The sequence below is a fragment of the Clytia hemisphaerica genome, unplaced genomic scaffold (genome assembly GCF_902728285.1).
Source record: "Clytia hemisphaerica strain Z4C2 unplaced genomic scaffold, Clytia hemisphaerica genome assembly, whole genome shotgun sequence".
Lineage (NCBI taxonomy): Eukaryota > Metazoa > Cnidaria > Hydrozoa > Leptothecata > Clytiidae > Clytia > Clytia hemisphaerica.
The window spans coordinates 430,713-458,180 of record NW_027103384.1 but is presented as its reverse complement, the minus strand read 5'-3'; the positions used below and the strand labels follow the sequence as shown (position 1 = coordinate 458,180).

The 27,468-nt window shown below is 34.9% G+C and overlaps 2 protein-coding genes across 3 annotated transcripts in view; one reads left to right on the top strand and one right to left on the bottom strand.

Moving 5' to 3' along the window:
* The window catches only part of LOC136824795 (uncharacterized), a 52,962-nt gene extending 34,803 nt beyond the window's left edge, over nucleotides 1-18,159 (top strand). For both annotated transcript variants that reach the window (XM_067080774.1, XM_067080772.1), the window contains 9 exons: nucleotides 654-833; nucleotides 1,320-1,499; nucleotides 2,024-2,383; nucleotides 2,746-2,928; nucleotides 3,452-3,634; nucleotides 3,983-4,006; nucleotides 5,106-5,228; nucleotides 6,791-6,901; nucleotides 17,503-18,159. In XM_067080774.1, coding sequence (XP_066936875.1) covers nucleotides 654-833; nucleotides 1,320-1,499; nucleotides 2,024-2,383; nucleotides 2,746-2,928; nucleotides 3,452-3,634; nucleotides 3,983-4,006; nucleotides 5,106-5,228; nucleotides 6,791-6,901; nucleotides 17,503-17,660 — 1,502 coding nt within the window. In that variant the 3' untranslated portion in view covers nucleotides 17,661-18,159. The remainder of the gene's footprint in view (nucleotides 1-653; nucleotides 834-1,319; nucleotides 1,500-2,023; nucleotides 2,384-2,745; nucleotides 2,929-3,451; nucleotides 3,635-3,982; nucleotides 4,007-5,105; nucleotides 5,229-6,790; nucleotides 6,902-17,502) is intronic.
* Nucleotides 18,160-20,829: 2,670 nt separating this feature from the next.
* Nucleotides 20,830-25,583, bottom strand: LOC136824796 (adenosine receptor A2b-like). Its single transcript, XM_067080775.1, has 2 exons — nucleotides 25,323-25,583; nucleotides 20,830-22,328 (listed from the first exon to the last, which is right to left on the bottom strand). Exons 1-2 carry the CDS (start codon nucleotides 25,540-25,542, stop codon nucleotides 21,166-21,168), a joined length of 1,383 nt encoding a protein of 460 aa, XP_066936876.1. The 5' UTR covers nucleotides 25,543-25,583; the 3' UTR covers nucleotides 20,830-21,165.
* Nucleotides 25,584-27,468: the final 1,885 nt, after the last annotated feature.

Below are 27,468 nucleotides of genomic sequence, written 5' to 3'. Positions count from 1 at the left end.
TCAATATCTCGTAGAGAAGAACTTACGAAAGATAGGAAGCCTTCTCCAACAAACTCTCCTCGTAATAGGGGGCAAACCCTTAGGACCCATGACATCTTTTATGCGACGCAACCAAACCTGATCCATTTCAAAGAATGAAGTATTTAAAGAGTTTTTCGCGAGGGGGGTTGCTGCTAAGGCCTAGGGAAATGAATTTTTTTAGGACTCAAAAACTGACGTCACAGGCAAAACCCCTTGACCCCTTAATTTGACGAAATTTCAAAGTCCCAAAACCTCTCAAAAAACGATATAGAGGACTTTGAAGTGGATAGTCGATTTCCAAACGTAACTCGAGTAAATCGACCGGTGACGACGTCAAATTTTTCAAGTCAATTTCCTCGAGTTACGAGTCTTAAAAGTTTTCATAGGGCTTAGCAGAAAATTCTCTCGCGAAAAACTCTTTAAATACTTCATTCTTTTAAATAAACCAGGTTTGGTCGCGTCGCATAAAAGATGTCATGGGTCCTAAGGGTTTGCCCCCCCTACTATCAGATACTGTCTCAATAACTGACTTTCATTACGTTTGCTTTTTTGAAAATGTAGGGCTTTGGGATTGAAGAAAACTGAGTTTATTTATGTTCGATTCTATATCAATGCTTTTGTTTTCCATGTAGGCGAATGTTCATACGTGAAATGTGAGCGTTCTGATTGGTCTGATTGGTCTGCGTCATGTGGTATAGCGCAACGTGAAAGCTCATTGGTTGCTGTGGCAGCTACCATCAAACAATTCTCTTGTGATGGACTCGCTCAAAAATGTGATCCTGATACTAAAGTGGAGAAAAGAACAACTCAATGTAGGTGAAATTATCATTGGAATTCGTAAGGGAGTAACATTTTCTTAGAAAATCTAAATATGTTTATGTGTAATGGGCTCTTCCAGAAAATGTCCGTACATGGGGGGGGGGAGGATATATTGTCCGGAGGTAGCAAAAATTGCCATGTCCGGGGGGTAAATTTGCTCTGTCCGGGGGTAATTTGGGTTGTCCGGGGGGTCAACTGATGCTTTTCCGGGGGGTAAAACTCGTTGTCCGGGGGGCCAAAAGTCACTTTGTCCGGGGGTAAATCACTGAAAACTGTTATATCCTCCACCTCCCATATTCAAATTTTTTTTTGGAAAAGCCCTTCATGATATTATTGCATACGACAGAGAAATTGTTAGAACCGTAATTTTTCTTTTAATTACATAGCTAAATCTATACTGGGGCTAGTGTAAATCGTATTTAGACGCTCATCTATTGTTATCCAGTACTAAACCTTCATTTTTTTTATATTATATCAAGGCACTTGCAACACAGTGGAATGTTCATATAGTGAGTGGTCTTCATGGTCAGCTCAATGTGGTGATGGAAAACGATCAAGAAAGTCAGTTTCATTACCTAAGACTGTTCAACGGTTAGATTGCAGTAACGTTAAAACAACATGTCCAAATGACGTACAAGAAGAAACCAGAAAAGAACTTTGTAAGTTTCCTAATGCGTTCACGCCGATTTTAATATCGAGTTTATGTATCGGAGGATATCGAGGGCGACGGTAAGTGAAATGATACAAAACAAAGTCGATAGTTGATGTACAGCTTTATATCGCCTTTGCTCACCTAAACAGACGACAGTATTTTGGTGTTTTTACCGTCGTCGAGCAAAGTGGACGGTGATTTTGGAGACATGTTAACTTTGCTTTATACCGTCCCCCTCGATTTATCTCGAATACATAAACTCGCTAATGTCTTCCAAGACCAGGTGGATCTTGTAGTTTGACAAGTGGCTACATTAATCGAACTACAATGAACCATCAAAGGACTTTGTGATATTAAAACATGATGCAGCGTTTAGTTACCTTCTGAAGCCATGTTTATAATCTGTGTAATACAGTAATATGAATTATGAAGCAATTTTTGCCATAATTTCTAAGCAGATAATTTGGCGATTACTTGTTTATTTATGAAAGTTACATTTAATTTCCAATACTTCTTTCCCCTTTCACCTAGGTGAATGTGAATCTGTTGACTGTGTTGCTTCCTCGTGGTCCTCGTGGTCCGCAGAATGTGGCAAAGCCCAACGTGAGCGAAGTATTAACCCCATCACCAAAACAGTGAAACAATATTCATGTGAAGGTGTGAAAACAACTTGTGAGAAAGACGTCGAAACAGAAGATCGAAATATTAAATGCACGTGTTCTTATGTTGAATGTAACGTTGGTCAATGGTCTGAATGGTCATCAGAATGTGGCGATGCTTCCAGATCACGTCCGATTAACGTTGTGGTGAAAACTCAAGAACGATATTCGTGTGATGGATTGAAACAAACGTGTGAAAAGGAAGAAGAAGTTGAGGAAAGATCCACTAAATGTAATCATTTTTGTTTTTCCTCTATGTTACATTAGACATATATCGTAGTAACCAGAGATAATTGCACCACTTTTTAACTTTTATTAAAAATTAAATAACTGATGGACGTTAGTTAGTACAATTCGTGAGCGCAATTCGTGAGCGCTATTAGAATCAGAGAGATGTGATATTTTCCTATTATACGGGGAATGTGTCGTTCCCTTATTAAAAAATCAACTTTCCTAGGTAACTGTAATCTCTCTTTACTTGCTAGCCTTGCCTTTTTTGGTATCAACATTCAAGAAACTTCTAAAAATGTAAATCCCAATGATATACCGTATATCTTTATTTTAAGTTTGTGTCTCTTTATTTTTTCGATCTAGGTAAATGTGATTATGTTGAATGTGTACCAGGGGACTGGTCTGAGTTTTCGGCACCATGCGGTAAAGGAATCACACGCTCTCGACCAATCAACGTCATTCACAAGACCATCATGAAGGACACGTGTGAAGGCTTACAACATTCTTGTCCAAAGGCTGAAGAAACAGAATCGAAAGATGAAAAATGTAAGCTCGCTCTTTTTTAACGATTTTTGTGGTCACGTTTTATTAAATTGGGTTTGTGCTTACTTCAAAGCTCAACGTCCCTATGTACTATATTTGACCATATCCAGAAATTTCGGGGAATTACCACAGCTGTCGTCTTTAACAGATATGAAATTCTTGGCTTTTGGTTACTGTCACTTAGCCTTTATAAAATTGTCCAAATTGTAAATCTCTATGAAAGTGCTCTACAGATAGTATATTTATGATAAAAACAAACTCTTTTAAAAGGACATCAATAACATACCCTCCACGGTAATGATTTCACGTAGAATACATCGACCAACACTCACTCACAACTAGTAAATAACCAACCCTAATGCTTTAATGGGAACAGGTTCTGTGGTAATGCTAAATGTTTTTAGAAATTTGACTTCATTCGATCCTGTTAAAATCGAAACCAAACAACCCCTTTTCTCGCACAATTAAGGTTTGATAGGTCTATAAGTGTTCACGATTATCTACCATACTTTCTTTTTGTATTTAGGTTCTTGTGCAACAATCGAATGTAATTGGTCGAAATGGAGTGACTGGTCAGCTACCTGTGGTGAACGATCACGAGAACGAAAAATCATTGGCAAATTAACCACAGTTGAAAGCCTGTCATGTGATGGATTGCCAAAGAAATGTGAAGAAAAACCAGAAATCGAAAAACATGCTTCATTCCAATGTAAGTTTTCTTTGCGATTAGTGAAAATGAATATTAGTTTACTACAAAATTTGCATGTCCCTGATCGACCCCTGGATTGCCTCTACAATTGCTTTTTGTAACTCAGCTACCAGTGGCATCTGGGTGGTTAAAAAGTCTTCATGCTTTCGGCACCGGGATTCTATTGACATTAGTCATCTTACGCCTTCCAAAAGAGCAAATCATATACGATATCAATTGATATGTCAGAACAACTTTAATTAATGCTCCCAATGTGGTAGAAATCTCTATGTCTCATAGGATTATAAGTCTCATGAGTTATAAGATGTAAATTTATACTTGACTGTTTGTATTTTCTTTAAAATTTAGGCCCAACGAACCCTGGTCCGCAACGTAAGTGTTTTATACTAAGGAAGCTTGCTTAATTGCTATCAATCTGATAAAACTGACTCGTAAATCATCCATAGTACTGATTGTAAGACGAACCAAATGTCAGGAAAAGAGTAGAAAGGATACACTTTCTAATGATCCATCAACCAACATTTTTAGTAGGCCATTTCCCTAGAAACAATATGTTATGCAAACAATGTTTGCGAGCTGCAATAGCAAAGCTGGGAAAGAGAAATGTTTACAATACAAGTCTGTGATTTTTCTTTTTCCTTCTTGCTGCCATTCCTTCTCCCTAGTTACTTTATTTAACCCTATTTTTATCAGGGGGGGGGTGTTTTCCACTAGGCTGGCACTCTTTTGCTAATAGCTCACTGAAAATTTTTTTTAACACTCTGAAAGTTTTTGACTTTTAATATAATCCTATTAGCAGCATGTATACCAAATTTTACAATTATACACCGACCAGATCAGGTTTTATGACTTTTTAGTGCAGGCATATCATAAAATCCAGCTAAAACCCTGTAAATCCCAAAATCTTAAATTTAGCATAACTTTTGATCTAGGCATCGAATTGACTTCAAATTTTGACAGGTTTTAGGTATCAATGATAAATTCTGAAAAATATTTAAAAAATTTTTAAAACTGCTGACGTCATCAAAAATGACGTCATTGTTTTTTGAAAAAATTTACTCATTTTCTGTATCGATTTTATTAGTATGTTAAAAACCGGCAAATATGTTATAGATATTCTTTTTGGCTTTTGGAAATTCAAAACAGAACTGAAAAATCTCCATTCGTTCAACTTTAATTGCGATTTTATTGAATAGTACTTTTTCATTGGTCAGTGATAATTGTGAAACTTTGTGATGACGTCATCACCTTTATGATGACGTCATCAACCGAAATTTTTTTCTATGAACTCCTTTTATGGTAGAGAACATTTGTGCCAAATTTCAAGTCCATACCTTTCCTAGATCAAAAGTTATGCAAGGCTGGTGGAAAACACTCCCCCCCCTCCTTGAGAATACAAAATCCGAAAAAGCCTGATAATAATAGGGTTAAGAAACATTTATCAATTGATATAATTGTCAACTTCTTTTAGATGACGGTGGATGTTTCGTTCAATACCGTTCCATTGGTTGTTTCCATGACGACCAAGCTAACCCCAGACCTCTTCCAGAGTTGATCTTGACTGAAAGAGACCCTTCGCATCGGGCATGGAATGGTAAAGATATATTTTCCATTGTGCTATTCCACTTGTACCCAGAGTTTCAATTATTTGTTTGTGTGTTTTTTCGTTCCTTTAAGCTCATTTCAACTTTGTATAGCCCAGGCGCTATTACATTACTGATAGACTAGAAAGCTGATGATACACTAGACAAGAAGCTGAGCCCATATCACACGTCCCTCCCTCTCTATGCCTGTATTTTTTATCTTTTGATTAAAAAAATAACGTTTTGAATATCTGAATTATCCATGATTATGAATTCTATTTTAAAAGAACTTTATTTCATAAAAAAAACACACTGCTCAGCTTTGGTCAAACACCTATAGGAACAAATCAAAAACAATTCATGCCACAGATTTCAGAAATGGCTAAGGAAATGCTGACATTAAGCCTCCTTTAAGCCAATAACTGAGTAAAGAATATTATTAAGAAGGCTTGAAATAAAGAAAAATTGACAACGAGTGAGCCTAGACCAAAATGCATTTTTGACCTACCCCGGTGGGGTGGAGGTCTTATAAATTAACATGTGTTCGTTCGTTCGTTCGTTCGTTCGTTCGTTCGTTCGTTCGTTCGTTCGTTCGTTCGTTCGTTCGTTCGTTCGTTCGTCGTTCGTTCGTTCGTTCGTTCGTTCGTTCGTTCGTTCGTTCGTTCGTTCGTTCGTTCGTTCGTTCGTTCGTTCGTTCGTTCGTTCGTTCGTTCGTTCGTTCGTTCGTTTCGTTCGTTCGTTCGTTCGTTCGTTCGTTCGTTCGTTCGTTCGTTCGTTCGTTCGTTCGTTCGTTCGTTCGTTCGTTCGTCCGTCCGTTCGTTCGTCTATCACCAACTTTTCTCAGGGTTGAATCATAGGAATCTTTTGATTTTCGGTACAAAGGTGTAAAATGGTGGTGGCCAAAATGTGACGGAGCCTGATTTTTGAAAAAAAAATTGCCAAAAAACGGCTAAAAAACGGGTTTTTTGGACTTTGTGAAAAATTGGATCGTTAATTTTTCTGATTTTTTTGATGGCTCAAGCAGATTTTTGTAAAAAAAGAATTTTTCAGCTCAAAAAACGCATCTTTATCTATAAGAATCACTATTATTAAGCATACATCAATGTTCTTAGCCAAATAAATCAATTTTTTGAGGAGATAGATGTTTTTTTGCTCACGAAGTCTTGAATATGAAAGATTATTTCAAGAGCATGAAATTTTGATTTTTTTTTTATAAGGAACAAACGACTAATTTTAATAGATCGTTACTATGTGTGTTCTGAATGATTGTTTAACGGTCATGCTCACGTAGATATTAATTATATATGTGTTAAATGCATAACCAGGTAGGTCCATAAAAGTATCACTTGTTAATTTTTTTTTCAAAAATCTTTTTCAATAGTGTTGAGAGTTTCTCTCAATAGATATGCTTTCATTTTCTTTATTTTTTTGTATTTTGACCAGTTATGTCTTATGTGTTTCATTGTTTCAGTGTTAATTGATTAGTTTGATAACCAGGTAGGTCCATAAAAGTATCACTTGTTATAAAAAGATGTTTGTAGTTGAATAAGCAAAACTTCTTCTTACTTTCTAGGCAAGATGATTGACTGGCACAACTGGAACACATACCACAAAGAATTTATTTGCCGATGTGCTGCTAAAGCAAAAGAATTGAATTACGCCTTCTTCAGTACTCAATTCTACGGTAAGCGCATACATAAGTTGAAACCTCAAAATTCAGTGCCGTAGCAACTGGGGGGGGGGGGGCAAGGGGGGCTATGCCCCCCCCCAATAATTTTTTCAAAAATGGTTATTTTGCAAAATGCAAAGTTTTTCTTTTTTAATTTGTCATAATTGTCTTTTATGTGCATGTTTTGAGTGTATTTTTAAGCAATCTAGAGCTCAATTTTCAAAATTTCCCCACCAAACTTCAGCCCCCCTGTGCATAGCACTACTTCGTCACATATCCTTACTTCGTCTCCTATTGTTATTTTCTCTTCTACGTCATAATTTATGCTTAAAAAGTAAACAGCTAAATATACATGGTTTCTACTAGATTATTGTTAATCATTTAAACACGACGTAACATGTGCTATTATGCAAGCTAAGAAGTTGATTGACAGATATCTTTGAATAAAATATGAAAAATTGATTGACAGATATATTTTTCTAGGGTACATAAAATAATTACCGTTAGGTGTGAAAATGATGGGCGCATAGGTAAATAAAAAATATATTTTGACATTTTACATTTCTTTAACTGACCAATCAAATCAATACTATACATGTAATATTGTGAAGAGAAATTCTAAAGCACAATGTTGATGTGTGGTCGAAAAGATTTATCCTTACTTGGTCACGGGGCATTGTACTGTAGGAGCGTTCTTTAAAAATTTCACAAAAATTTATATTCCCACTACACGGTCACGTGATTTAAAAGTTAGATTTCACAGTTAAGTCAAAAAATTTTATTACATGGTCACATGACTTGAAAGTTAGATTTTGCAAACCAGGCAAAGAAATTTATCCTTACTTGGTCACGATGCATTGCGTAAGAGTTCTTTAAAAATTTCGCAAAATTTTATAATCCCATTACACGGTCAAGTGATTTAAAAGTTAGATTTCACAGTTAAGTCAAAAAAATTTTCATTACATGGTCACATGACTTGAAAGTTAGATTTTGCAGATCAGTCAAAAAAATATATCCTTACTTGGTCACATGACTTGAAAGTTAGATTTTGCAGATCAGGCCAAAAGATTTATCCTTACTTGGTCACATGACTTGAAAGTTAGATTTTGCAGATCAGGCAAAAAAATTTATCCTTACTTGGTCACGATGCATTGCGTAAGAGTGCTTTAAAAATGTCGCAAAAATTTATATTCCCACTACACGGCCACGTGATTTAAAAGTTAGGTTTTTCAGATTAATTCAAAAATTTATCATTACTTGGTCACATGACTTGAAAGTTAGATTTTGCAGATCAGTCAATAAAATGTATCCTTACTTGGTCACGGGGCGTCGTAGGAGCGTTCTTTGAAAATTTTGCAAAATTAATTTTTTTATTACATGGTCACGTGATTTAAAAGTTAGATTTTGCAGATTAATTCAAAATTTTATCATTACTTGGTCACATGACTTGAAAGTTAGATTTTGCAGATCAGTCAAAAAAATGTATCCTTACTTGGTCACGGGGCGTCGTAGGAGCGTTCTTTGAAAACTTTGCAAAATTAATTTTTTTATTACATGGTCACGTGATTTAAAAGTTAGACTTTGCAGATAAATTCAAAATTTTATCATTACTTGGTCACATGACTTGAAAGTTAAACTTCTTACTCATTAGAAATATTCAGAAATTCGACCATAGTATAAGAAAGCCGCGGCTGGAATATGTACTGCATTGTCTTTTCAGTTAATGGCTGTTCCATCTCTGTCTCCGAGCTTTATAAGAACATCAAGATGCTCAGTTTATTATTGGTAGATAGTTTTTGAAATTTTTCTCTTATTTTCCTTCACAAAAAGTGTTTTTGTTGCTAGATATCTTTGAATCTGTACCCAATAGAACACTTGAACTAATTTTGGGCAAATATTAGGGGTATTTTGTGGAAACAATAGTTTTTCGCCAAAATTGAAATTATAAGAACTATATTCAAGATGACAACTTTCCTGTCAGTTTAAATGATAAATTTTGAAGGTGCTGGCTTGAAATTTTGATGTACTTTTTCATTAATTTCTAAAAAGATTTCACTGAAATATTGTGAAGGCGTTTCGAGGCACCTCATTAATTTTTGAGTTCTTTCAGCCTAGCCATTTTGTGCTTGTTTGAATTTCTTAGTGTTGATTTTAGTAGTATGTATATGATAGTTCTACTCCAGCATGCTCAAAGTGAGTGACTCAAGGTGTGAAAAACGACTCAATGTGTGAAAAATGACTCAATGTGTGAAAAACGACTCAATGTGTGAAAAACGACTTAATGTGTGAAAAACGACTCAATGCGTGAAAAACGACTCAATGTTTGAGAAAATAATGCTGAAAATGTGTGAAATCAAATATTCCAAATAAAAAACGACTCAATGTGTGAAAAATGACTCAATGTGTGAAAAACGACTCAATGTGTGAAAAACGACTCAATGCGTGAAAAACGACTCATTGTGTGTGAGAAAATAATGCTGAAAATGTGTGAAATCAAATATTCCAAACAAGACAAGTGTGAAAAACGACTCAATGTGTGAAAAATAATGCTGAAAATGTGCTCCCACAAACCTAATTTAAGCTATGGGTAAATATTCTGTCTTTTTCATTAGCGAGAAAAATGAGCTTCGTTCGAGTTGCTCTAAGATCTGGAATACTTGGTTCACTACTAGAGGATTTCTTTACTCCCTTGGATTTATATTTCTTACGCTATCCCTCTGTTAAACAATGGCAGCACCAAATCAAAAAAGAAGTTTATCCTGTTCAGATGCTCCAAAGAAGAAACGGTGTTTCAAGAGCAGAATTTCAAGGTGGAAGAATGACCGAACCTTAAATTTCAATGTCGAAAACTACTTTGATCAAGAAGAGGAATTCTTTATCATAACTCAAAAAACTTAGTGGGCAACATACCAACTCGGTCATTTTCTCTCCTGACAAAGCCATTTTGGAATGGAAACGAAAGAAGTTCAAGAATGAAATGCAAAACGTGTTTTTTAAGATCATGCGAGAAAAAGTCTTGCAATTGCGGCGAGAAATGTGCGAAGGATGTTTGGAGGACTACCCAAGTCAACGTCATCACTACTGTCTCACAACGGAGACTAAGCAATTTGTAGAAGATGCATTTTCGAATCTCCTTAAAGTGGTCGATGAAGAGGAAGCCAACGAAATTTGCAACAAGACGCTACAGATGAATGGTGAAATCAAATATTCCAAACAAGAACTCTTAGTTGATGAACAATAGGTCAGAAATTTGAAACAATTAATTCTAAAATATTTAAATTGTTAAATTATTTTATTACTCATTATATACCGTTACATAAAATTAGAAAAGAAATAAATAAAGCTAAAGAAATAATCAAATTGTTGTCTTTACATCTGTATTGATCTCTTATAGAAAAATGAATGTCATCAATATAATAAATCAGCGTGTTAAGATAATCCACGTGTTCGATTTTCTTTTGTTGGGTACAGTTCTTTACAACTTTTGCTTTCTTTGATTGAATTGGGACCAGTCTCTTTTTATCTTTGTAGTGAGCGTGATATTACATTGAGTACATCTTCGCTTTTAACTTCATAACACTCTCATTCAGCAAAGCCTTAAAAGTAACTCACTTTTTTAGTCTTACTTACATTAAGGCAGTTGAGCTTGACGAAAGCCTCAAATAACTTCAATAAAATACCTTGAAGACTTTCAAAAAGCGAACGTTCCCAAATTCATTCTTTACAATTAAAAATAAGACGTCATTGTTTTCTTTAATCACAATTACTGATGCCTTGGTCATTTTGTTATTACAATACTCCATTTCATTTATATTTATACATTTCTTCTAGCTTTTGTTAGTGCTAGAATCCTTGACCTGTAAACAACGTAGCTGAAACTTATTATCATGATGTTTCAGTAACCCTACCTTACGCTAAATACTTGACCTCGGGTGAAATGATTGACCCAAAGAATAAAAGAAATAAAATACAAGTATAATCTAATCAGAGAGCAATATATTCAGAGCTTTAATGAAAATACAAGTGTCCATTACAGAGATCGATTCGTTTCATTCTTTCATTTCATCATTTGAAAATTGAATTATTTGTCGATGAATCAAAAACCGACGTTTTTCAATAGCAAAATCCAATGCTTCCTCAAAGTCCATATCTTCTTCGTCTCTAACTCTTTGCAAAGTTTGCATGATGGCTTTATGAGTCATATTCTTTTTCATTGCCCGGAGAAAAAGGATCTTGTATTTATAAATTTCATTAATTGATAAACCAGTCTCTTCGCATTCGTTGAACATGGTCTCCCAGATATTTATTGTTTCTTCATCACCTTGAGATTGTTCACTGTCATCAGAATCTTCATCATTGGACATTGACTCACTGTCTGGATGATCCTCATCTTCTTCCTCTTCAGATTCTTCAGGGTGGGCTTTTGCAACATGGCGATTGTAGTTGCTTTTTGTGGAAAAGGTCTTTTCGCAATCGTCACATTCATACATCGTCGCCCTTGGTTTTAAACATTATGAAGAAATGGAATCTTTCTTGCCAATTTATAGGCCAAATGCAAGAGGAATCCGATGTAGGGTTTCTCTTTAGGATCTTGGATTCTTGTTCTTCAATTGAATACGCTCGTGTCTTTTTTTTCTTTTCTTTACAATCGATTTTGGGACTAAGCTAGCTTGATCTTAATTTACATTTCCTAGTCTATTTTATTAATCATTTTGGGACTATCACCTAATCTTTGTTTGGGATTACCTAATCCCTATTAAAGATTACCTAATCCCTCTTTGGGATTACCTAATCTAAGGGAATCCTTTTTGAGATCACCTAATCCATGTTTAAGATTACCTAATCTTTAATTGGGATTATACTGAATCCATGTTAATATGTTTTGGAGATCACCTAATCCCTGTTTAAGATTACCTAATCCTTCACTTAATCTCTCTTTGGGATTAACTAATCTCTGTTTGGGTTTACCTAATTCAAGCTAATCCTTATCTCAGATCACCTAACCCTATTATAAGATCAACCTAATCCTTCTTTGTAATTACCTGATTCAAGTAAATCTTTTAGAGATTAGCGAATCCTTTTATTAGATTATCTAATCCCTCTTTGGGACCAACTAATCCTCATTTGAGATTATATAATCCCTAAGATTTTTTCTTCCAATTCAAATCATTAACTGAAATCGCTGGGCGGGGAACGCCTCCGGCGTTCCCTGTACCGCCACTTACCAGAGGTTTTCCTTTTTGTTAAAAAGGAACGCCGAAGGCGTTCCCCGCCCAGCGATTTCAGTTAATGATTTGAATTGGAAGAAAAAATCTTAGGGATTATATAATCTCAAATGAGGATTAGTTGGTCCCAAAGAGGGATTAGATAATCTAATAAAAGGATTCGCTAATCTCTAAAAGATTTACTTGAATCAGGTAATTACAAAGAAGGATTAGGTTGATCTTATAATAGGGTTAGGTGATCTGAGATAAGGATTAGCTTGAATTAGGTAAACCCAAACAGAGATTAGGTAATCCCAAAGAGAGATTAAGTGAAGGATTAGGTAATCTTAAACAGGGATTAGGTGATCTCCAAAACATATTAACATGGATTCAGTATAATCCCAATTAAAGAATAGGTAATCTTAAACATGGATTAGGTGATCTCAAAAAGGATTCCCTTAGATTAGGTAATCCCAAAGAGGGATTAGGTAATCTTTAATAGGGATTAGGTAATCCCAAACAAAGATTAGGTGATAGTCCCAAAATGATTAATAAAATAGACTAGGAAATGTAAATTAAGATCAAGCTAGCTTAGTCCCAAAATCGATTGTAAAGAAAAGAAAAAAAAGACACGAGCGTATTCAATTGAAGAACAAGAATCCAAGATCCTAAAGAGAAACCCTACATCGGATTCCTCTTGCATTTGGCCTATAAATTGGCAAGACAAGATTCCATTTCTTCATAATGTTTAAAACCAAGGGCGACGATGTATGAATGTGACGATTGCGAAAAGACCTTTTCCACAAAAAGCAACTACAATCGCCATGTTGCAAAAGCCCACCCTGAAGAATCTGAAGAGGAAGAAGATGAGGATCATCCAGACAGTGAGTCAATGTCCAATGATGAAGATTCTGATGACAGTGAACAATCTCAAGGTGATGAAGAAACAATAAATATCTGGGAGACCATGTTCAACGAATGCGAAGAGACTGGTTTATCAATTAATGAAATTTATAAATACAAGATCCTTTTTCTCCGGGCAATGAAAAAGAATATGACTCATAAAGCCATCATGCAAACTTTGCAAAGAGTTAGAGACGAAGAAGATATGGACTTTGAGGAAGCATTGGATTTTGCTATTGAAAAACGTCGGTTTTTGATTCATCGACAAATAATTCAATTTTCAAATGATGAAATGAAAGAATGAAACGAATCGATCTCTGTAATGGACACTTGTATTTTCATTAAAGCTCTGAATATATTGCTCTCTGATTAGATTATACTTGTATTTTATTTCTTTTATTCTTTGGGTCAATCATTTCACCCGAGGTCAAGTATTTAGCGTAAGGTAGGGTTACTGAAACATCATGATAATAAGTTTCAGCTACGTTGTTTACAGGTCAAGGATTCTAGCACTAACAAAAGCTAGAAGAAATGTATAAATATAAATGAAATGGAGTATTGTAATAACAAAATGACCAAGGCATCAGTAATTGTGATTAAAGAAAACAATGACGTCTTATTTTTAATTGTAAAGAATGAATTTGGGAACGTTCGCTTTTTGAAAGTCTTCAAGGTATTTTATTGAAGTTATTTGAGGCTTTCGTCAAGCTCAACTGCCTTAATGTAAGTAAGACTAAAAAAGTGAGTTACTTTTAAGGCTTTGCTGAATGAGAGTATTATCAAGTTAAAAGCGAAGATGTACTCAATGTAATATCACGCTCACTACAAAGATAAAAAGAGACTGGTCCCAATTCAATCAAAGAAAGCAAAAGTTGTAAAGAACTGTACCCAACAAAAGAAAATCGAACACGTGGATTATCTTAACACGCTGATTTATTATATTGATGACATTCATTTTTCTATAAGAGATCAATACAGATGTAAAGACAACAATTTGATTATTTCTTTAGCTTTATTTATTTCTTTTCTAATTTTATGTAACGGTATATAATGAGTAATAAAATAATTTAACAATTTAAATATTTTAAAATTAATTGTTTCAAATTTCTGACCCATTGTTCATCAACTAAGAGTTCTTGTTTGGAATATTTGATTTCACCATTCATCTGTAGCGTCTTGTTGCAAATTTCGTTGGCTTCCTCTTCATCGACCACTTTAAGGAGATTCGAAAATGCATCTTCTACAAATTGCTTAGTCTCCGTTGTGAGACAGTAGTGATGACGTTGACTTGGGTAGTCCTCCAAACATCCTTCGCACATTTCTCGCCGCAATTGCAAGACTTTTTCTCGCATGATCTTAAAAAACACGTTTTGCATTTCATTCTTGAACTTCTTTCGTTTCCATTCCAAAATGGCTTTGTCAGGAGAGAAAATGACCGAGTTGGTATGTTGCCCACTAAGTTTTTTGAGTTATGATAAAGAATTCCTCTTCTTGATCAAAGTAGTTTTCGACATTGAAATTTAAGGTTCGGTCATTCTTCCACCTTGAAATTCTGCTCTTGAAACACCGTTTCTTCTTTGGAGCATCTGAACAGGATAAACTTCTTTTTTGATTTGGTGCTGCCATTGTTTAACAGAGGGATAGCGTAAGAAATATAAATCCAAGGGAGTAAAGAAATCCTCTAGTAGTGAACCAAGTATTCCAGATCTTAGAGCAAACTCGAACGAAGCTCATTTTTCTCGCTAATGAAAAAGACAGAATATTTACCCATAGCTTAAATTAGGTTTGTGGGAGCACATTTTCAGCATTATTTTTCACACATTGAGTCGTTTTTCACACTTGTCTTGTTTGGAATATTTGATTTCACACATTTTCAGCATTATTTTCTCACACACAATGAGTCGTTTTTCACGCATTGAGTCGTTTTTCACACATTGAGTCGTTTTTCACACATTGAGTCATTTTTCACACATTGAGTCGTTTTTTATTTGGAATATTTGATTTCACACATTTTCAGCATTATTTTCTCAAACATTGAGTCGTTTTTCACGCATTGAGTCGTTTTTCACACATTAAGTCGTTTTTCACACATTGAGTCGTTTTTCACACATTGAGTCATTTTTCACACATTGAGTCGTTTTTCACACCTTGAGTCACTCACTTTGAGCATGCTGGAGTAGAACTATCATATACATACTACTGATTTTTCCTTTACAATGATTTTATAATACAAGTGTATTATCAAGGGCATATCATTAATGTCTAAAACGCACTGAGAAGTAAGTATTAACGACAAACTATTAAAATTTACCATTAAAGATGCTACATTACTGATTTCTTGATCAACAAATAGTCATCAAATACGACAGAGATAGAACAACAGAAATTCAGATGTTATCATTCCAGCCGCGGCTTTCTTATACTATGATTCGACCAAAAACACGAAGCACTTTTTACTCATGAAAATTTTTTCATAGTTTTGTCCAAAAACACCAAACACTACTTGGTCACGCCTTTTTCCTTATTAGAAATGTTCATAGTTTGGATCAAAAACATCAAATACTACTTGGTGACGTCTTTTTAGTCATTAAAAATGTTTATAATTTCGACCAAAAACACCAAACACTACTTGGTCACGCCTTTTTACTCATTAGGAATGATCATACTTTCACACAAAAACACCAAACACTACTTGGTCACGCCTTTTTACTCACAAGAAATATTCCTAATTTGCACCCAAACATCAAACACTACTTGGTCACTCTTTTTTTTACCCTCAAAGATGCTCATAGTTTGCACCAAAACACCAAACACTACTTTGTCGCGACTCTTTACTCCTTAAACATTCAGATATTTTTCACATAAAACCCCACCAAACTGCACTTTTAGTACATTTGCGGCCGAAACGCCCGACGAGATTTTTTAAGAGCATTCAATTTTTTTTAAGCTTTAGGGTGTTCTTTCTTCTGAACCTTAACCCTAAAAATATTATTGAGATTTTTACGGCGACCTTTAACCGGTATGACCGATTTTAAGGGATGCCAACCGTGATCAGGATAGGATAGAGTGATCTGTCGAAAACGAAAGTGTCTCAGAACTTGTGACCTGGTTGATGTATGTATCAAAAAACTTCTTTCTTCTACATTTTGGCTTGTTACCTTATCATCACTTTTAGAGATACGAAAGAAACTAGCTGAAAAAATTTCGATTTTTAAAACTTCCACAGATAGATCACTGTGAAAACTAATTTATCTAAAAACACCTTTAGAAAAAAAAGAGATCATGGAAAGATCAACCATAGACTATTTCTTGTTTCATTTGTTTATTAACACCTTCACATGAAAGAACAATTTTTTTGTTTAATTTCAACAGCTATAAATGTGTTACAGAACAATACAATAAAAAAGCAAGTAGAAACCACCTCTAATCTCAAGATCAATCAGAAATAATTTATGCGATTATTCATGCATTTATTATGACGTAAAAGAGAAAATAACAATAAAAGACGAATTAGTGATATGTGACGAAGTAGTGCTATGCACACCCCCCCCCCAAAATGAAAATGCTTCCTACGGTACTGAAATTATTTAGAAGCTTAAGTCTGAGATTTTCATGCACAACTTTGAACTTCAAACTTATGAATTTTGCGAACATTGTGATTGAGTATTGGCACCGGGGGAGGGCGGGGACTTATATGGCCGACCCACGGCATGTGCAGCACTTAATGGTAGGTTTTTCGAGACCCTCGAAATGCACTGGAAGGGTGTTCTTTTGATAGAGTACTCTACAAGAGTCTTCTATTAGCTGGAAACACTGTAAGAGTGTTTTTGGGACTGCTGAATCGCAAGTCGGACAGTAAAACTCTGATGTATCTTTATATTTTTCACTCAAACCCATTTTGTTTTGTTGGGCACATTGTGTCGACATCTCAGGCTCATTTTTGGATGGTAATAAAACTACACTGTAAGGGTGAGAAATGTTCGATAAAATGCATTGCTAAAGGGCTGTACTGTAAGGGTCTGATTTTGAAATTGGCGGCACATGCTGTCGTTTAGAAAGTTTTAAATCAACCGGAGGAGTTATTATTCTTATAGCTGCTCCCCTGAAAGAATATTCTACATATGTCACGGTTTTTTTTCTACTTAGTAATTTCTATTAAACTTTGCAACTTTTTCGAATGTTTGTAACCCAGATTTTCGGGCTCCAAATATTCAATTTTTTGAAATCACTTCAAATTTTCAAAGATCCCACAGCACAGCACAGTAGGGAAAAATCAAATTTGCGTCAAAATCTTTGAATCTATTTTTTGAAAGCATCAAAGTAAAGGTTTTATCTTAAATAAAGCCTGGAATACACGGGGACGAGGTTGATCTCAAGCATATCCGGTTGATTTGATTTTAAGGTTTATAATTTTAATTGCTCTCTATATGTTCTGCATTAGGTAATTATTGTCATTACTTGATCTGAGTGTATCATTATTTTTTACTGTTTTTGTCTTTCCGTTTCTAGGTGAATGTTGGTCAGGTCCAGAAGCAGGAGATACTTATTTCCGTAACGGTGAGAAATCCTATGACAATTGTATCGGTAATGATTATCAACCATGTAAAGAAGGCGAGAAGAATTGTATTGGTATACAGTATACCAACTATGTTTTCAAATTGGATTAATTTTACGATGGATAGCTTGATCAACTGATCCAAATGTCCTATCGTTATCATATTTTATGATTTATAATTCGGTCGGTCTCTCGGTCGGTCGGTCGGTATGATTCAAAAATAATTTCTTAAAATCTAGAGTCGGTCTAATCGTAATTAATCTAATCTAAATCGATTTGTTACGTTTTGAAGCAGCTGACCTTTTCCTCTTCATTGATGAGTGCCTTTGGTGACATTTCCATTGTTGTATTTTAAATTCATCTAAGTTTTGTGGGATGAATTCCAACTTTTTCAACTTGTTCAGTTAAAAATATATGCAAAAAACTTTTAAAGTCTATCCTCTAGTTTTGCAAATTCAATTTCATTATTTTTTTTTATTTCGGGAAAAACAGGGTTGAGAGGGCCCGCAGAACAATAAATTAATTACGTCTCGCCTAATCCGATGAATATTTTATTTTTATTTTTGGTGTTTGAAAATAGTATATTTTGATAATTTATTAATTTATTTATACTCTCGGGTACCTAATAGCCGGGGGGGTTGGAATAAGCAGGGGGGTTGGAAAAAATCTCAAAATTTAATAAGCGGGGGGGTTGGAATAAAAATGTCCTGGGTGGAAAATGTTTGAAAAGGAGGCTAATACAGCAGAATTAAGACAAAAAAGGGAACTTTCAAAAACATTTTCCCAAAAATTAATAAGCGGGGGGGTTGGAATAAGAATGTCCTGGGTGGAAAATTTTCGAAAAATTAATTAGCGGGGGGGGGACGGCTATTAGGTACCCGAGAGTAAAAAGAAAATCATCAACTTTGTGTCAGCAGTACAAAGCATGCCTTTATTTCTTCTTGTGAAGGTTGTGAAATTTGACAGGCTTTATAGAGATTGAAGATGGAAATGTTGTTATAAAATGTTTTTAGATGTGGATTTCTGTTTCACTCTGGGGGTCACCAAAAACTCCAGCTCTTTCACTGCAAATGAAATTGAAAAAGTTGATATCTTACGATCCTAATATTGGTTGAAATTTATCGCCGCAAAAAAGATGTTATTCAAATAAGTGCAATAGCACCACAAATAAATCTGTCTAGATTCGCCGAAAATAAATTCGAATAAATAAAATCTCTACTCTCTCTAGAATGCGAATGTGAAAGGGGATAATTTATTCGAATTATAGAAATATTCGAATGAAGTTTAAATTAGTGAGAGTGTACTATAACGCGCCACCAAAACACCTTGGACAAAAAATCTTTTTGGAATTGTAACCTAAGTAAGAGAAAATCTACCCTCAGAAATATTTTTGAGGCAGGATTCTAAAAGTATTTCCCGCTCCCGGTCATTCTAATATCTCCGAACAGGTACCGTGAGTATCACACCGGGGGGGGCACTCATATGATCTGGCCTACGTCATGTGCCGCGCTTAAGGGTGGGGTTTTCAGCATCCCAAAATGCACTGTAAGGGTGTGTTTCTGTGAGATTGCACTACAAAGGTTCGAATTTTAAAACAAATTCAAAATAATTGATAAAAAGAAAGGTTTCACTTCTCGTTTGTTTGAAAAAGTTTCTATTGCCTGATAATTACAGCTGACAAAAATATTTTTCTCAGTTTTTCTTTAATAATAAAGAAAATTTTCCCAAGTTTCTTTTTTACAGTAGCGTAAATAAAGCCTGGGATACACGGGGACGAGGTTGCTGAAAGGGTACATTTTCAGCCATTTTGAGCTGCACTGTAAGGATACGATTTTGAAAAGCACATTCCATATTTTCGAAATTGTGTGCCCCCCCCCCACCCCCGGGTATCACAGCTCGAAGAAATAAAATATCGATAATAATTGATATTTTCTCAATGAAAACATGGCTTCTGCGCTCTGGTACTCAGGGTACCGAACAGGTGGTTCCGATACTCTGCTCTAAAACCCCTTCAGAGACAGAGCAGAGCGTGGTACATGGAGAATGGATCGATGATTCTTTAGATTAGGTCAAGTAGTGCAGAATGGATGATTTGAAATAGTGCATTAACCCCCGCCCATCTCTCCACTCTAAGGTGTTTGCGGGTGGTGGTGTGGGCGTAAATCAGAAATCCCGATTGAATCTGTAAACGAAATCGGGGATAAAGTAACCACGGGAAAAAAACACTGAAAACACTGTCAAACATCAAAGAACAAACGAGGCCCGGAATACCCGAGTTACGACGTATGTGACGTCATAAATCTCAAATTATGACGTCATAAGAGGACTTCTTAACTTCTTGATGAATTACTTTGCTTCCACATCCGAATTGTGTATAATATGTTTACATTTTTCTTTGGTTGGAATACATTGAATTCACCCCTGTATCACAGGCCTGGTGGGACCCATTCCACTGGAAGATTTGGTACAAATTTCGTCCCTAGTGGAAAAAACACTTTACAATTTCAACCTCATCGGGAATAATTGAACTCGATAGAAAAATTGCTCCAAAACTATTCCCACAATTTTTTTTAAACTGGGAACAATAGAATTTCTAGACCCCCAGTTAGATCTTCATGGAAATTTTCATTCCATGGCTCTGATATAGGGCTGTAGTGAGCTTATGTTCCTTTTCGGTTCCTTTTCCTTTCAATTTAACCCCCTCCCCCTTGACAATTGCCCCCCCCCTCCCTCCGAATAAATCACCCCAAACAATTGCCCCCAGATTGTCGGCCAAATCTCAATCAGGCTTTATTTAAGTTATAGAAGCGAATTATCTAGCGCCATCATAAATTATGAAAGCCATAATACGCATGGAACGTGGTCCATATTGTTAAAAAAGAAGTGGTGTTTAAGTCGCTTTAGGGACGAGAATAAAAAGATTGGCATCCTCAGAAATTTAAAGTATTAAGTTATCTTTTAAGTTCACACTTTCCCCGAGTTATGGTACATTATAGCTTTCGTTGTACAATGTTCCTAAGAATAATTAGATCAAAATTAGTTGTTTTCCTATCTTCTGTAGTAAATTATTGTATAGTTGTGAAATTATCATTTTCAGTAAAATATTTACATTACCCCAATAAGAAAAAGAAATATAGTGACAAAAAGGAATATTTGCAACAAAAGATTTATTGGAAGAAGCAGCTTTACAGGAACTTTTTCACAGAGCAATCATACTGTTGATGGTGAAAAGAGAAGAGGAATTGTATAAAAAAAATTAATTGAATTTGATGATTTCGGGTGGATAAGGAGCTTCAAAGAATCATAACCAATGGAAAGTGTATCAAAATCCACAGCAGGTACCAAAGACTGCTGGCTGCTAATGCAAATATACTATCCATTATATATCCTTACATGGTAGGGGAAACACAATCGAAGGTCCTTTTTACACTATACACTATTATTGATTATTTTAAAACAAAAAATAGTGACCGTTCTAGATTAAAATATGACTGAAAAACTCAATTGTTCTCCATCATTGAGAATCTTTGAGCAAAAGATTGATCAGAGAATTATATTGTTTTATCATTTTATATTTACACATTTCTGCTGTTTTAGTAAAGATTAAATGTCTCAATTCATAGAAGTACAGATTCCGCGTAGCTTTTTTTACTAGCTTTACTCGATGAATTACTTTGTTCCCGCATCCATCTGAAGCTTTTTGGATAAACTCCAAGTAAAATCTTTTTAAATGCACGGCGATATTGCTTACTCAAAATTGCATAAATAAAAGGGTTTGCCATACTCGCTAAAATAGGTAGGAAATTGACGAACACGACTGTGTACCATTTGTGACCAGATTCCGTCGGTTCAGCACCAAAACATTCCACGCATGCGTGTAACGTGGCCGATATAATGCAAACTGGAGCCCATGAAACGACAAATGTGCCATAAACTGTAGCCACCGTTTTACTAGCTTTGAAAATCATTTTGTAGTATTGTGCTGAATCGTGTCTCCTTGTGAACCCTGATGTAAATGACGATCGAATCCCTTTCAAAATACTTCGTCGTTTGGGCTTTTTCTCTTTTATGAGGGAAATGTCTCCGTGATGCGTGTCTCCATTTTGTTTACTATTGTTATTATGTGACAACGATGTCGAGTTCACGATATCATTAGCGTGATGTCGTGCGATTAGGAAGATTCGGATATAGATGACACCCATGACGATGACCGGGATACTGAACACCAACACAAAAACAGAATAAATATAATACGAGTTTTCCAAAACACACGATCCTCTATTGATAGTTATTGCATCATTTCCAGAATCATCCCAAGGGATATTTGCAAGGAATCCCCATATAATACCGTAAAACCAGAGCGCTGCAATAACAATCTTGGCACGTGTTCGAGTTAAGATTCGAGGGTATGCATATGTATAATGTAAAGCTATATATCTATCAATAGCAATAACAAGAAGATTTGTAATTGATATTGAAAAGAAAACATTGTCTGTGGTGATGTAGAATCGGCACCATTCATCATTCAAGCAAAAATGCATGTTGTTTAACGATTTCTTGATTTTGATTGGGATGATGAATAATCCAACGAAAAGATCACTGAAAGCGAGTGAGAGGATGAATAAATTTGCAATGGTGGATCGTAATTTTGTTGTTTTGAGGATTGCGAAGATGACGAGGAGATTACTACTGACTGTTAGGATGAACATGAGGATATATGCCACGTGGTAGAAATAACTAATGGTGTTTGCTTCTTCACGACACATTGACATACATTTATCTGTATAAAAGAGGAGATAAAAAATCTTTATTATTTTGAATTGTATATATACCTACTCTGAGTTAGAACAGCATAGAAACTGTGAGGACAAATCCCAACTCTATTTAATCAAATCAAGATAAATAGATTGATTGAAAGGGAGACGACAATTTTATTAATGAGTGGGTAATAGACCTTTTCATGAGTTACGTCACGAACATCACTTGTCTGGTTTTGAAATTATTGCAAAGGTGATTAACTCCCAGCGGATTTTATTAAAACTACTTTCTATTTAATGTCTCAAGAGACATAATCACCATGGTAATTATTTGAACATGAGGCAGTGATGTTCGTGAAGTAATTTATGAAAAGGTCTATTACTGTTACCAGAGGAATGTAAGGGAGTTTATGTCGAGTTTATAGGTTTCTTTTGTCGTCGCTATAAAAAATCTGCATAATTAGCGTGTTGTGACAAAATTCTTTTGTTTCAAGCCTGATTATGTGCAAAATTTTAGGGCTTATATTTTGGGTACACCCTCACTTATACGAAAATATACTTTTACCTATATCTTCTTGTTCAGATATAACTGCATCATGACCGCACCATTATATGGAAAGCTATAGCTCGAGAAGATTATAACTTCATCTTGATTTTACACGATTTCTGACAGTTTTACAAGAATCAATTTAATATCATTGCGTTAAGAATTTCTTTTGCCATACATTGGTAAAAGAATTGCTCCTTATTCGTAAAAATTGAACTAGTAATCGGCGAAAAAGGAAAAGCAAATTTTCATTTTTATCGTCAAATCATGTAGAAACCGTCCGATTTGTATGGCGAGCCGTCTTTTCTGGACTTTCATTTAATGACCTAATCAACGTTTTTACAATAGAGATTTCAATAAAAGTGATCTTTGAGTTTAATCAGAAAAGCTGTTTTTCATCTTTTAACATTCCTCTGATTTGAAAAATCGAGACTTGATGGTCATTGATAAGACAAAAAAGTCCGAAAGAATGCAATTCAAATGAGAGGACTTAGTTATTTGGATGCTTCGAAGGTATTATTCTTATAATATAGAATGGCGCCGCCTGTGTGCTGACAAAGCAGGTGCTAAACAAAAGAATTTCTCAAAATTTGTGCTCGTGCAGCACAGAAAGAGGAAAATGTAGTTCCTTCTTTTGTTTAAAAATGCTGTATAAGCAAAATGTATTTTCTTTTATGAATACACTAGGGAATAGTTACAAACATTTTAGCTAATTCTCTCTAACATTACTCCCGTATGAATAGAAGCTTTATGGCTAACAGATAATGATATATATTCTCCAAGGAACCTTAATAACTATATGATCTCACGATTTCTCAATACAGTAGTCCCATATGGATATAAGTTATATTGATTTATAGATATATATATAATTCCCAGAGGTACCTTAACAGCCATTTTTCATCGTATCAAATCAGTGAACCGTATCCTCATACAAGATAAATGACCAACAAAAAATTAGATTATCAGTGCGTGTATTAGTTCACTGACACACCCTAATCTCTAGTCTTAAACGAAAGTAGCTTCTGATAATCAGCAAAATATTTAACATGTTATATTTTTCTTCAGTTGAAACACTTGTACTATTTGAATAGGAATATTTAACAGGGCGTTAGCAAATTACGATTTTCCCCTGTCAAAATAGCTCAAAATGAGAACTCCTACTTTCGCCTACGTGGAGAGACAGGTTTTTCATCCGGGGTGAAGACGGTCTATTAGCAAAAAGATCTATTCAGCTAACGACGCCTGTAGGATTGTAAAATTTTACAGACATTTGATTTCTCTTTATATCAGGAAAGGTTTTGCTTCCAATATACTAGTTATTTGTATACTCTATTATTTCTAGTCACTTATGATTACTCGTGTTCAGTGCTTTCGAAATACACGGCAATCCATATTGAATACTTTGATTCCCTAGTTTGTTCAAAAAGAAAATAAGTTATATCCGTTTGAGCGAAGCGAATTAGGATATAACGGTAGGAGCAGAGGAATGTAAAGAGTTGGAAAAACAGCTTCTTGAAAACAATGGAAAAACGGCTCGTCATATACCAGGTCTCTTGCCCTTAAGGGAGTTTATGTCGAGTAAATAGGTTTGATTTGTTGTCGCTATAAAAAATCTGCATAATTAAGGTGTTGTGACAAAATTCTTTTGTTTCAAGCCTGATTATGCGCTAACTTTTAGGGCTTATGTTTTGGGTACACCTCTCCTATACGAAAAGGTACCTATATCTTCTTGCTCAGAATTTCCTAGCGATTCTACTGATATAACCGCACCATAATATGGAAAGCTAGAGCTCGAGAAAATTATAACTTCATCTTGATTTTACTCGACTTCTGGCAGTTTTACAAGAACCAATTTAATATCATTGCGTTAAGAATTTCTTTTTTTATACATTGGTAAAATATTGCTCCTTATTCTTAAAATTTGAACTAGTAATCGGCAAAAAAGGAAAAATAAATTTTCATTTTTATCGTCAAATCATGTAGAAACCGTCCGATTTTTATGGCGAGCCGTCTTTTCTGGACTTTCATTTAATGACCTATAATTAACGTTTTTACAATAGGGATTTCAATAGAAGTGATCTTTGAGTTTAATCAGAAAAGCTGTTTTTCATCTTTTAACATTCCTCTGATTTGAAAAATCCAGACTTGATGGTCATTGACAAGACAAAAAAGTCAGAAAGAATGCAATTCAAAATTCAAACTTAATTATTTGGATGCTTCGAAGGTATTATTTTTATAATATAGAATGGCGCCGCCTGTGTGCTGACAAAGCAGGTGATAAACAAAAGAATTTCTCAAAATTTTTGCTCGCGCAGCACAGAAAGAGAAAAATGTAGTTCCTTCTTTTGTTTAAAAATGGTGTACAAAACTTTCCACTTGACCCTGTGTTCTGAGACAGGGCTTTTGTTCAGCACACCCTGTATGAGCAAATGGTAGGAGATACGTTAGCCGATGTCCTTTAACTAACCTTCATTGTAAGTCATATTGCTTTTGTACATCAAATAAAAGATTTGATTCCACCGTACCATTGGTGTGAAATTTGATTTGAAACAATTGGTTGTCAATTGAACTGTTTGTATTTGTGATTCGATCTTCTGTCCATTTAGGGCTTCATAGATGCAACAAAATTTCTCAAATAAATGCACTTGACTTTTAGAGAGTTGTAAAATATCGGGAGGTGCAGCCATGACGATGATTCTTTTTTTTCGTTTTTACTGTATCTTTTTTGTTCACTGGAAAAAGAAATTAAGAAATTTAAATATATTTAGAGTTGGATTTAGCCGGGGGATTTAGTTTTCGCTTTGTCAACCTGACGTTAAATGAAGGGGGGGGTTTCAGGGGGTACCCAATTCCGTAATTCCGCCAATTTTTTCTCCAATTTCCGTCACACCGTCTTAAATTGAACCAAAATTCCGTCACCGAAAATTCCTTTGAAATTCAATATTTTTGTCGAAAATTCCGCAAATTTTGAAAATGTTTTACCAATTCCGAAATTCCGCAAATTTTTTTGCTAAATTCCGTTTTTCCGCACTAAAATTGTCTAATTTTCCGTCTCCGTCAGAGAACCCAATTTCCGTAATTCCGTCTAAATTTTCGCCAAATTCCGCCACTCCGTCCGAAAAAAGGGCCGATTCCGCTCCTCCGCCAACCATGAAACCCCCCCCAATGAAGGCTGAAAGAACTTCATAATTTCACTACTTAATCGAAATGGATTGAAAATGTAGATTCCATAGACATCCAATAAATTTACAGAATGAAATTAATTATATTTTTTTCCCATAGCTAACTAAAGAAGAAGATTTGTAGAAAAGTGAATTTTAAAGAACCGATTGGATCACTTCCAACTAGGCATTACCAAAAGGTTATCGAGTTGAATCCACTTACATTAAAAAATAACTACTCTCTTTAATTCGAACTATTTCTCAGTCCCCGTCAGAAGAAATATTCAAAAACGCTTTCTTTGATTCGAACCTTTTTTTAGCTAGAGCAAAGTAGATTTTCGTTCATTTAGCAAGCAAACCAAGAGAAGAAACTGACTCTTTAGCCACCCATCATGAATTTTCTTAGTTTGAAAATAATAAAAGTTTGAAATTAGAAAATTTCCATTATCTCAATAACAATTGACCACCGGTTGGAAAACCGGGGTTGGAGACAGGGGTGTAAAAAACAAGAATCTTGAATCAAATGTACCAAGACAATCCTAACATATGTCTTGATTTTGGTTTGGTGTTTGAAATTTCCTTTATCTGCGAATCATTTAAAAAATAACTGCTAATCAGAAAATATGTCGTTACGATAATCACTTTTTTCCTTAAATCTCAAATTACTCTTATCTGAAATTTGATTTAAAAAGTTTTGTTCGTCATTATTAAAAAAAATTGAAACTGAAAATCATAACGATTTTTCCATGCTTTACATCAAAATATTACGTCATCGCTTTTAAACGAAACCTTAGAAAAAAACAGAGAGATTTTGCAACAGTTTGGAAGTACTATAGACAGACTCATCCACAGTTTGTCTTTTTGCTTCCACAAAAAAACCCAATAAGGACACTAACCTTTACCATATCGTTGAACCAGGATGAATAGTAAACCTAAATGTCCATTACAGCTCATTACATGTTTTTGCTTAGTTTTACAAATCTCTGCTAAAATTCAAAACGAAAGCTTCTTAACGTAACGTTAACTAAGCTTGATGGATGATGTATTAAAGCAAAAACAACATATCATAGTTTGACGAATAGCATGGTAATCGGTTCTATAGATTTCGGATTAGGGTAAACTTAATTACAGTATGGATTAAAAATCAATAAAAGTAGGAGGGACCAGGCTATTAATTTGGCTCAAAAGAAAATTTTGATTAACGCACTTCGTGTGAGATGAAACTTTTAGGCTTTAAAATAAAAAGGTTAAGAACATCCGAGAGCTTCAATAATTTAGATGTTCTTATAAGAGAATGTTTGCCAAAAACTTTTATCAGTAGTTAACCATTCACCCAGGGGGGGGCACTCAAGGTAAATGACCTACCATACGTGCGGCCATTAAGGGTATATTTTCAAAGCTTCCTAAAGTGCACTGTATCAGCAAAGATTAGAAAATTGCACTTTAAGGGTG